This window comes from Sebastes fasciatus, chromosome 22, assembly GCF_043250625.1.
Source record: "Sebastes fasciatus isolate fSebFas1 chromosome 22, fSebFas1.pri, whole genome shotgun sequence".
NCBI lineage: Eukaryota > Metazoa > Chordata > Actinopteri > Perciformes > Sebastidae > Sebastes > Sebastes fasciatus.
Window position 1 is genome coordinate 18,946,062 of NC_133816.1, and position 12,233 is coordinate 18,958,294.

Genomic DNA, 12,233 nt, shown 5'->3' on the forward strand with positions numbered 1-12,233 from the left:
GTATATGTATATGTATATGTATATATATATATATATATATATATATATATATATATATATATATTATGTATGTATATGTATATGTATATATATATATATATATATATATATATATATATATATTATGTATGTATATGTATATGTATATGTATATATATATATATATATATATATATATATATATATATATATATATATATTATGTATGTATATGTATATGTATATGTATATATATATATATATATTATGTATGTATATGTATATGTATATGTATATATATATATATATCCTCCCCTTCTCCAGACTCCTCCCCTTGATGATTAAGGTGACTCCGTGTCACCATCACATCTTTCCTCCCACTCTCTCTCTCACCAGCTCCTCCCTGCTGTTCCTGGTAGACTGAGCAGGAGCGCCTGTAGAGAGGACTATCGGGTGCTTTTGGTGACTCTTTACTTCCCATTTCCTCTTGTGTTTTCTTCTTTTTGACTTTTTCTTCTTATAAACAGTAACATTACCTGTTAGAAGGTGTTTTTTTTTTTATTACTTGGAGCAGTTTCCCTAAGGACCTTGTGGACTTTACGCGTCTCCAAACAGGATTAAACGCTCCAAGACGCACGACGACAAACATGACTCTTCGTCGGGACTTTGTCGCTTTTTTAACCTTCATCATGGTGATGATGATGATGATGATGGTGTGCCACTGTAAAGCAGGTAAAAAAAAGCTGACTTCATTAACCTTGTAATTATTGATAAAGGGTTTTTTAGTCAAAAGATCAGAGTTCAATTAGGAGGTGATTATGACGCACTTTCAGCTGTCATTAAAAAAAAAAGATTGATTTATTGATTGATTTATTCTCTCATTTTACTGAGATTTATGGCTAAATTTATTAATTCAAAAATGTTCCTATTATTGAGACAGTACCTGTTCTGTAATTAGTACATAATGCGAATTTTACTGGGATAAATACTTGACAGTCACAAATAGATAGAGAGAGAGAAAAAAAGTCTTATCAATACACAAACACTATTTATGTCGGCTGCTCAATAATAACAGAATTTTCTACCTTTTACAAACTTGTTTAGATGTGGTTGCGCCTCTATTTTGCAATTACAGTGAACTGGTTTATATTAAAACTTGCAATATGTTGAAAATGTGACAATATGGTGCCAAAACAGACTGAGACAAGTTAGTAAAAGTGAACTGAAAAAAATCCATTTCCTGGATCTCTTTCGAGGATATAAAAATATTTCTTTTCTTGCAATTTAAATTTTTTTTATTTTAATTTGTTAAGAAAATTCTAAGTGGATGCACCTGTAAACTCAACCAATTTAAATCTCAAAATAATAAAAGAAAAAAAAAAAAAACAATAGGCAAAAAAACAACAACTTTTCATCATTATTGACATCTCAAGCAAAGTTTTCTTTCATGTTAAAAATCCCAATTAATTCCTATTATATTCTATAATATACTATCATTATTACTGTGCATAACTAACTAGTCTTACACATGTCAAATCTGAGGACAATTTTATGTTCCAATGGTGATTTTATCTGGATTTTCAATACATTGGTTTGCCTATACACTGAGATTATGTAAGATAATTTTATTATTATTTTTATTTATAGGAATATAATTTAAATATATTTTGGGACATTCAGTAAAAAACCTGCAAAGGAAAAGTGTTTTATGAGAGATTAAGAGCCACAACTCACCAATCAATTAACGTGATTGGGAAATAGACGCGCAACAAAAATGATGAAGTGCGTCAGATAAGCCTACACACTTAACTGCAGTGTTTGGTTGCTATGTGCAGACGGAAGTGAATTGTCTTTCATGACGTAGCTTTTTTTTTCTATTTTAAACTTTATAAAATAATGTCTGGTTTAACCTCCTAAATATGAGCGGTGTCGAGACGCGTCATTAAATGTCATTAAATGTGAATTATCAGTGGCCTCATAGATGTGGGTCAGCAGGGCTCTGCTGCACCCACTAGTAGGTTTTTATCATCGATTCACAAGTAGGGTGACCAGATCCCAAGATCCCATGACTTTATTCTCGTAATATTACGTCTTTTTCTCTTAAACTTATGACTTTATGCTCATAATTTTACAACTTTTTTTCTCGTAAACTTCTGACTTTATTCTCATAATATTACAACTTTTTTTCTCGTAAACTTCTGACTTTATTCTCGTAATATTATGACTTTTTTTCTCGTAAGCTTCTGACTTTATTCTCATAATATTACGACTTTTTTTCTCGTAAACTTATGGCTTTATTTTCGTAATATTGCGACTTTTTTTCTCGAAATCACAGATTTATTTATTTTTCCTCAATGTGGCTCTAATACTCTGTCGTAGAATCACTCATGCCACTGTTTTACAAAGTAAAACCCCAAAGACTTTGACGCACCCGATTCGGACTGTTACCAGCTCATTTAATGTGCGTTATCGGTCGTTATGAGAGTATGTTTCTGTGGGACAATGTGGGACACGTTACCAAGGCTGAGAGGTAGTCTACAATTTGGATTTAATGTCTGTCTAATTTATATTCCGCTTAAATCTGCACAGTTTACGATACAATAACGATAATACGATAATACTTTATTGTCAGACAGGTCTGAAATTTGTTTTGCATCACAGCAGTTCCATTTGCAACATCACAGAAAGGACAAAGACAAGAAACAAGTTTCCATACATTTAAAAAAAATATTTTTTTTAATTTCTTGTCCTACAGATAGCCCTCCTCCACCCAGAAATCTGAAAGTTGTATGGCTCGACAACTTTACGGTGAACGTGTCCTGGCTGGAGCCCGACGGTCTGTCGGGCCGTGACGTCTGGTACAAATACCGCCCGAAGGATGGAGATGATACTGTAAGAAACATGATGAATCTGGGTCTGTTGGGTATTTGGGTGGTCTCTAGGTTGTTACCTCCACTTCACTAAAAGCTTACATCACATGCACCTTTAAATTACTTCAATGCCAGACAAACGTTTTACTTTATGTCATGTATTTGATTATTTATTTAATTACTCATTCATTGGTTTATTTATTCATTCATTCACTAGAAGGAACAATTTAGAAGAATCTTCCTTAACTATGCATACAAAGAATCTCTGGTATCCAGATTTCAGAGTCGGCTGTTGTATGTTGATTAGATTATTAATAGACCATATGATTACTCTTCCTCATGACAACAAAACACACTCTTAAAGGGACAGTGTGTAAGATTTTGTGGTTTGATCTTGTGGTGTGGTTTCAGATTGCAACCAGCTGATTTTCTGTGTTCTTTTCGCGTCTGTCAAAACGCTATAGAGGGTTGTTTGACACCTCAGAGCCACCGTACATGCGAACGTCATCATCAGAAATGGCATACTACATTAAAAAATAACTTTAAATTACAGTTGAATTCATGTATATTATAACGTAGCAGACCTTACTAGCTGCCAGTTATCTGCAATATTAGCATAAATGTAATTTCCACAACAGCTTTAGGTGTTGTCGGACATTAGAATTGCAATATGTGTCATAAAAAACAACATTTTTTTTATATTTTTTGTGTATGAAGACTAAGAGGAAAATTTGTCATGTTTTAAGGGCACTTGGAACAACATTTCACAGAACATTAGTCATCAACTCCGTTCTATCCCTTATAGTCACCTAGTTCGACACTCCTCTATCGACTGTACAGTAGCCAAACCATAATTTGGATTTGCTCAGGTTATAAAAAATTCCTATAGAAACTTGAATTTTCCAAACTGAATCTAAACAGACAGCCTAAATGCCAAATGTTCTGGTTTGGGTCTGAAGGTTGGGGTGAGGTAAGGGAAGGAAAGTACCCGTCTACTGTCTACATTTTCAGGGTGTAGAGAAAATCAAGAAATCCCTTATTTTTTTTATATCAATATTTACAACGATGCACAAAGCTTGATGAAAATTTATTTAAATATTTTCAAAATAATATCAAATTTAACATAAGGAAAATGCTAAAAATGAACATTATTGTAGTGTTGCGGTAGTTATGGGCATTTAGTAAGAACAAGTGATGAAAACCATAAAAAATAAACCTGTTACAGATTAAAATCTTTATTGTAATTTATTTTAAATTGTGTGTACCTGTTTATATGTATTACATAGTCTGATGGTCAAAATTAAAATTCATAGAGTTTGATTTTTTTTTAATTTGGGAGAGTTAAAAGTGACCGTAGTTGCAGAAAGACCCATACATACAAACCATGAATTACTGTGAAATCACAGCAATATATAATGTTGTTAAGTTATGAAGACAAATAATATGCAAAAAAAATATGTGAATGTGTGAGTTTTATGGAACGCACAAACAATAAGAACTTTTCCAAACTGTCCCTTCTTGAAGATGCATGACCACACTACTGCGTTGTTTATTCGTTCCTAGCAGACCTCCATCCCGAGGTGGTTGGAGTGTTTCAATATATGTTAGCATAGCTGTCATTGAAGCCTGTGTTGTTCTCCCTCCAGTCTGTGGTTTGCACGCTATCGAGAAATTTCACAAAAAGGCTTCTCACAGAAGAGACCAATTCTGATCGCTGGACGTACCTCGTTTGGACCGCTGGACGTGGCCCTACAGCCTGCAACAGTAGGAATCCCAGCACGATCATGAACATTACCATTGAAGCCAAAAAGCCCCGAGGTAAGAAGCAGAGAGCTGAAACTGTACATCATGATGCATTTAAGTCATATATGAATCTTGCTACATGTATGTGACGTCTTTGTTTTTGTGCTGTGCAGCCGAAGTGAAGGACATCAGATGTTTCACCTCCCTCAAAGAAAGGAACTGTTCCTGGACCCCAGGAAGTCAATCGTTTAACGTCTCCTATTGGTGAGCATCACAGCAACGCCACAAAATAATAGTGTGTATAAATATTTCTGCATACTGGGGTCCCTAAACAGTCTTGGAATTACATAAATTGGGTATCACTGTAAAGCTGAGACTCTTGTGGATCCAATGAGCCCAACTGTATTCATGTGTGATGATGTTAGTCCCCATAGGAGCAATTTCATTGTAGTGAGACCATTTTTTGATACTTGACCTCCCTGTATAAAATGACCTGTGGTGACCTCTAGGATAATCACAGCCTCATGAAACTTTACAGCCACAAACTAGAGACCTAGAGCATTCAGAAGACGGATGACTTTCCTAGCTAGATTGACAATAAGGGGGTTTCTGAGCAGTTTACACAACAGAAGCGCTCGCCATCCAATCGTCGAATAATGCAATTCCTGCAGAGATCTCCAAATGTCAAAAGTTTCTGATCTCAAATCACAGCATGTCTTTTTCTATGGTGTTCCTCAAGGTCTTGGTGTCTTAATGTGGTATTTTGGAGGGATTATTGATCATTTTTATCAATTCTCGAGTGGTAGAAAAGGTTAAATTAAGCATCAAATCTGTGTTACAAATAGCATCAACCCAAAAAGTGCTGCAACAGTTTATGAGACACAAGTGAACATGGGAATGACCATCATATACTTCCATCATAATGTTCTAAACCTTTATACACTTTTACAATTTATTTAAATTAATTAATTCATGTTTATATCTGATTTATGACTAGAACAACTTGACACACAGTGCTGAGCTGCATCTCAAATTAATCTTCAGGTTACCAGCTTTCAGATGATGTACACCACTTCTATGTGACATCTACTGTTGACCTGCTATCTCCCTCTAAAGACCCCCTGTACCCCCCCTAAAAGAAGACATAAACGGCTCTATTGTGGGTCTCAGAGGGTTACCACAGAAATGAACACAAGTAACTTTGGTCAAATCATGTAGCAGCAGTTTGTTTTTATTTAATCAAGTGAATAGAACAGAACAACAGGCCTTAAATGGGATTATTTTTACAGAAAAATATCCCCTCATATCTTTGTTTGTAGCATCCAGCCTCTTAGCGCCAGGATATTGTGATCTCTGCATGAAAGAGCTCAGTCCACACACAGATATTAATAGGGAGCAGATAATCTGTGGGCTTTATGAACATCTAGTGGCGACTGAAGGGATTGCAGAAACGTGTTTCAGCTGTTCAATTTCTCTGAGCACCTGTTCATTTTGTCATCACAGGAATTGTGGAGACAATGAGAGTTTAAAAACGTGTGATCAGCCTTACAGCAGTGCGACGAGGAATGGTTGTGTCCTGAAAGCTGACTTCAAAGATGACATCTGTGTGCATGTGGACTTTGGAAATAAGTCAAGCTCCTTTGAAGCTAAACATGGTTGGTGTTACCTCTAATAGTTTGATGAAAAAAATAGAAAACATTTGCTGTTAAAATACTTTTTTTGTTTTTAGTCTTTTGCTGCAGAGTATAAGTGGAAAGTAATGTCCTTTTACAATCTCTTCAGAGATACATTCACCTAAAATGAGCATCAGAGAAGTTGGAGATAACCTCAATCTGAGCTGGACACCTCCAGAGATCGGAAAAGTTTGTACCTGGAAATACGAGGTCTGCTACAAGCGGTGCAAACAGCCCGAAGTAAGTAGTCAAATTGACCCTAAAATGTTAAAGTCACATAGTTCCTGTATACCTGACAAAGTGCAACACTGGTTTTGTGTGCTTACCATTTTTTAGGAGTGTCTGGAACTAATGGGACAAAAGGGAGAGCAGATGCCGATCGCCTACGATAGAAGCTGCCGTTACGAGTTCAAATCCAAAGTCAGCGCGGGTGTAGATTGCCTGACAGTATCCAGCGACTTCAGCGATGTTGTACATTATGGTAACAGCCCAAACAATTATACTTACACTGATTTCTCAGTACGAGTATTAGGGCCACATTGAGGGGAAAAAGAAATCGGTGATTTCAAGAATAAAGTCATAATATTACGAGAAAAAAAAACATTTCCTCCTCCACAAAAGAGGCAGTTTCCCCATCAGGTCCGTGTGGTTCTTGCTTTGGAAACAATCTTTTCAAGGTCCTGAAAATGATGATAATGTGGTGCCGATGTGCCAAAAGATGAAGTATTTGGTTATTTGTGAAACCTAAACTAAAGTAAAACTTCACAAGATGCTCCACATTCCTCATTTTCACACACGCTGCTCTATTTCCCCTCTAAAATAACACGTAAAATTACTACTTTATAATATTATTACTTTATTCTCATAATACTCCGATATTTTTCTCTTAGACTTATGACTTTATTCTTATAATATTACAACTTTTTTTCTCATAAACTTATGATTTTATTCTCGAAATCTGAGATGTATTTATTTTTCCTCAATGTGGCCCTAATACTCCGTCGTATCTCAGAGTTCATTAAGTGCACTAAAACAACATTTATATCAACTCAATTATTACTAAATGACACATTGAGATGGACTTTTTCTCGCAGACTATATTTGTCATAGGATCCCTTGACCCATAGAACCCATTTTCATTCACATATCTTGAGGTCAGAGGTCAAGGGACCCCTTTGAAAATGGCCATGCCAGTTTTCCCTTGCTATAATGTAGCCTAAATTTGGAGCATTATTTAGCCTCTTCCCAGAAAAGCTAACATGACATAATAGGTACCAATGGATTCCTTAGGTTTTCTAGCTTCATATGATACCAGAATCTTCAATCTAGCATTAAGACTGAGCCTGCTGCAGCCTCTTAACGACAGTAATGTCTGTCTGGATCCCAACGGTCTTAGAGGGATATTGTCATGCATGTCATGTTTGGTGGGTTTCCTGCACATAGACATTATGAACTGATGCTTTTTATGACAAAAAAAATCATTGTATTTATTGCAATGACCTTGGAAGTTTCTCCACTTCCTTATATGCTGCAACACTCTTGAAAGCTGAAGGAAATGTGTCTCCTCTTCATCACAGGTACAAATGAGCCTCCTGATGAGACGCTGACTGTGGTTGCCATCGTCATCCCCATCATCCTGTCTGTCTGCATGATTCTGTCCTGCTACTGCTTCAGGAGGTATGATTCGGAAACAGAACAGTAGGCCCGACTGTACGAAGTACATTTCATAGATTGCCCACATTACCAGAATTTTGCAATCTATTTTGAGAGTGGATGTTGTAAAGCATATACCTCTGTGCAACAGAAAGGTTGATTTGGTGATCAGATTGTCACGAAATATGTTGTGCACGAATGCCCTTTTAAAGGGATAGTTCGGGTGTTCTGAAGTGGGGTTGTATGAGGTACTTATCCATAGTCAGTGTATTACCTACAGTAGATGACAGTCGGCACGCCCCCCAGTTTGGAGAAACAGACAGGAGTACCAGCACGGGAGCAAAGCAATGTACTGCTGTGGACGGGGGCAGCAGCAAAACGGGTTTTACCCAACCTAAAAAAATCAATATCAGTTTAAATGTATGCTATATTTAGAATATTTTCACCACTTTACCTTGCTGTCAGACAGCCCTTTCTGACGGGAAAGTGAAGCTGTTATATCCATCTATGCTCTCTTCAAAGCCACCAGACTCCATTGACAAAAACAGTAATTTTACCTCACAGAACACAGGAGTTGCTGGTCTACCGCTGCCTCGATTGGTTGGTTTGTTTGTGTTTTTGTGTTACTTTGGTGTTTTAAAGGGTTAGTTCGGATTCACCAAAGTCACACAATAACACAAACTAATAACCGATCGAGGCAGCGGTAGACCAGCAACTTCTGTGTTCTGTGAGGTAAAATTATTGTTTTTGTCAAAGAAGTCTGGTAGCTTGGAGGATAATGGCTTGAGTTCCCCGACGGAAAGGGCTGTCTGACGGCAAGGTGAAGGGGTGTACACTTAAACTGATATTGATTTTGCTGCTAACTCCGTCCACAGCAGCACATTGCTTTGCACCTGTGCTGGTAGTCCTGTCTGTTTTTTCCAAACTGGAGGGCGTGCCGAGCGCCATCTACTGTAGGTAATACACTGAGTATGGATAAGTACCTCATACAACCCCACTTCAAAACACCCAAACTATCCCTTTAAACTAATCATCCTGGTGGCTTGAGCATGCCACCAGCAGGCAAACTCTGAAACTTAGAAGTCACAGGAAGTTGCCTTTACTTTTAACTGCACCTGGCTTACTGGGAGCGCTGCCACTGGAGTGCTTTAGGGTTTAATTAGAGGACAGAGTGAGCGTGTGGGTGGAACATAGCTAAGATACCCGCCCCACCTTCAGACACAGATAGGGAGGTGTTTAAAGGTGAGTATCATAGGAAAGGAATGTTCGTTGTGCACTAAGTCATTTAGGGCTTTTAAGACATATTTTAAGACATATACTAATGCTTTGCTTTGAATAATAATCTGCGTCTGATATGATTTGTCCACATAAAAGTTCAATATCTGGTTCTAAAAAAGCAAAATTATGTTTGTTTTTCTGAGACAAAAACATCTCTCTGTTGACATATTCTTATATTTTGGAGGTGGAAACTTTGCATGCTGGTTGTTGATTTCTGTCGTCATGTGTGTTTGCAGGCACAGCTCCATTATTTGCCCCATCATACCAGATCCTTCAGCAATATTCAAGGAAATGATGATGAACGGAAACAAAGAACTTAAGGTAGGAAAAAAAAACAGTAGAATTACCACCTCGCGGTTGTATGCCTCCGCCAACCAGTCAATTTACGGTTTACATCCATGTCTGTCTAAAATGTCATCATTTTATGCTATTAGATATTTGTGTGAAATTGTCATATGGCTTCATGAGGCTTCATGTGCACACAACACCACCTGTTGGTCAAAGAGTGTAAAACAGGCAGATATATTCCTGATTTGTGGCAGTGGTTTAACCGAGCAGAGGGCAGTGAATGTGCTTGTGTAGGTATAGGAAAATGATAGATGGGAGACATTTTTCATTTTTATTCAAGAATAATAAGTTCTCAATTGCGTTTCGGACGTCTTCATCGGTCCAAAACGATACAAACCTCAATACGCTCTTCACAGAAAACTTACTGGATTACTCGACACACGCTCCGAAACCTCGGCACAGCGCCAGACATCACTAATAATTAGCATATGAAGCCTTGAGTTATGGCCCAAAAACGTGTTTTGTGGGGTGACAGTGACCTTTGACTACCAAATGGTAATCACTTCATTCTTGAGTCCAAGTGGATGTTTATGCCAAATTTTAAGAAATTCCTTTAAAGCGTTCCAACCAGTCAAGTTGCAGTTTACATCCATGTCTGTCCAAAATGTCATCACATTTTATCCTGTTAGACATTTGTGTGAAATTGTCATAATTAGCATATGAATTCTTGAGTTATGGCAAAAAAACAGATTTTGTGAGGTCACAGTGACCTTCACCTTTGGCTTTGACAACCAAAATTGATCCTTGAATCCAAGTGGAGTGGATCCAAGTGTTCGTGCCACATTTTTAAGAAATTCCCCCTATTTGCATATCACAAGAATGTGACGTAAACATAATGCCTCCGTGGAGGCATAATACAAACACTCTGCTACTCACCTGCTCTCACAAACAACTCATTGCTCTCTTCTGTTTTTCAGACCACAACAGGGAGTCTGTACACGCCGGTGCCAGAACCCATCGAACCCTGCAAAATCACCCTTGTTACCGAAAACAGAGAAAACTCCTGACATGTACACATACGCTGTGACGCCTGCAGTGCAGCTGGACTTCCGCTCTGGGCGAATTCATCAGGGAACATTTTTACAGAGTAACTGAAATGTTTGCTTCCACTGACCTCTTCTGGTATAAACGTCTGTTGCACGTCTAACAGGTGTGGTGAGCTGCTTCTGTGAGAAGAACTTCAACCACTAGAGGTCGGCAACAAACAAGATATTCAGCTGCTATTCACTTTTTAAGGTACGCTGCTGAGGCCTGTCTCATACAGGATAAGGAAATGAATCCTCGGAGCTATGCCTTAAAATAAAGCTACAAGGCTTATGGACCCGGAAATACAAGCAGGACAAGAAAGTATTCTCATGCCTGCACTGTGCTGATATCCTCCTGTTGAGCACTGGGGAGGAAGAGGAGGATGAGGGCGGGCCGTGTGTTTGGTTGGATAGAGTGGAGGACTACTGTATTTAAAGGGAGCTCTCCTACTGGTAAGAGGAGCTGGATATCTGCTGTACAAATCTACTGTAAGAGATGACAAGAGAATACAAATAGGAAGAAGGTGGGAGAAATAAAAGAGGCATATGTCTTAGCACGGCGTGAGTCTGGTTTGTTGGAATGACGAGCAACTGGCAGTATGACTGTCGACATGGCAGCAAGACAATGGGCAGGAAGCAATAAGTGGAAAGCACATAGTGATCCCTAAACTTAAAATATGTAGTTAGTTTGTGCACACCTTTTTTCTAGCAAAGAGAACAATACTAGAGCAGAGCACACATTAACCCCATTTCAACCTGTCAGTCTGTTCATTTGTGTGATGTGATCTTGTTTGCTCACACCCAAACCCAAAACGCCATGTCACCATTAGTCATACACTCTTCCTTCCTTAAACCCAGGAAAGCTTCTTTTTTATTTTTTTGTCTCTTGTTGCTTTGTTACATTTGCAGACACTTTTTGTTGGGCGGTTGGCGACGATTTCCCGCTGCTTTAACAGAGAATAAAGAAAGAGAAAGTGAAAATGTTTGTGATGACGTGCCGCTGGTTATTTATTCATTTATTTATCTGGATCCCCATTAGCCACTAACCAAGGTAGCAACTACTCTTCCTGGGGTCCACACAAGTAAACATTACAACATAATATAAATTACAAATCCAAGGGCAAAAGGGAACAAAAAACAAACAACAACAAAAAAAGCAATAAATCAACAACAATAAAACTAATGACGATAATAACAATGACAACAGGCATCCACACTATAGCCAAAATAATAAAAATAGCGTATACAGTGACTGAGAACATAAATGAAAATCAATGACCAAGAAAATTCCTCATTACTGGTCATATAGTCAGATATTATGTCCTCTTTGAAGGTAGGCTGGTGTTCCGTGCCATTAGGTATGTCTTTTAAATTCTTCTTAAAGAGGATCTATTCTGCTGAAAGCCTCCTCTCCAGACAGTTTTACTTCCTGTTTTTTGGTTAACGGTTCTTAAGCAGAGAATGGCGGTTTGGTTAATAGTCATGGAAATTTCTCAACCAGATTGCTTAATTTTTCAAACCAGCTCAGATGAATTTACTGTTCATCAAACCACAAATGAGACAAGAATTAGCGCAACACACCGTCTATCACTTGCTCTCCTCCTGGCGAGGCGGCCGTCTGGCTGCTGCTGCAACGACGAGCTGCACCGCCGCACGCAGCCCAC

The 12,233-nt window shown here is 37.9% G+C and overlaps 1 protein-coding gene across 2 annotated transcripts; it reads left to right on the top strand.

Moving 5' to 3' along the window:
- The first annotated feature begins 351 nt into the window (after positions 1 to 351).
- LOC141760193 (interleukin-13 receptor subunit alpha-1-like) lies at positions 352 to 11,123 on the top strand. Of its 2 annotated transcripts, XR_012592291.1 has the most exons (11): positions 357 to 711; positions 2,735 to 2,871; positions 4,496 to 4,667; positions 4,766 to 4,856; positions 6,096 to 6,247; positions 6,375 to 6,505; positions 6,602 to 6,746; positions 7,843 to 7,963; positions 8,153 to 8,581; positions 9,113 to 9,517; positions 10,462 to 11,123. XR_012592291.1 is itself a non-coding variant. In XM_074622794.1 (10 exons), exons 1-10 carry the CDS (start codon positions 627 to 629, stop codon positions 10,549 to 10,551), a joined length of 1,188 nt encoding a protein of 395 aa, XP_074478895.1. In that variant the 5' UTR covers positions 352 to 626; the 3' UTR covers positions 10,552 to 11,123. The 2 variants fall into 2 exon arrangements, 1 of the variants encoding a protein (XP_074478895.1); XM_074622794.1 differs by lacking the exon at positions 8,153 to 8,581 and having other exon boundaries at positions 352 to 711; positions 7,843 to 7,942; positions 9,433 to 9,517.
- The last annotated feature ends 1,110 nt before the right edge of the window (positions 11,124 to 12,233 follow it).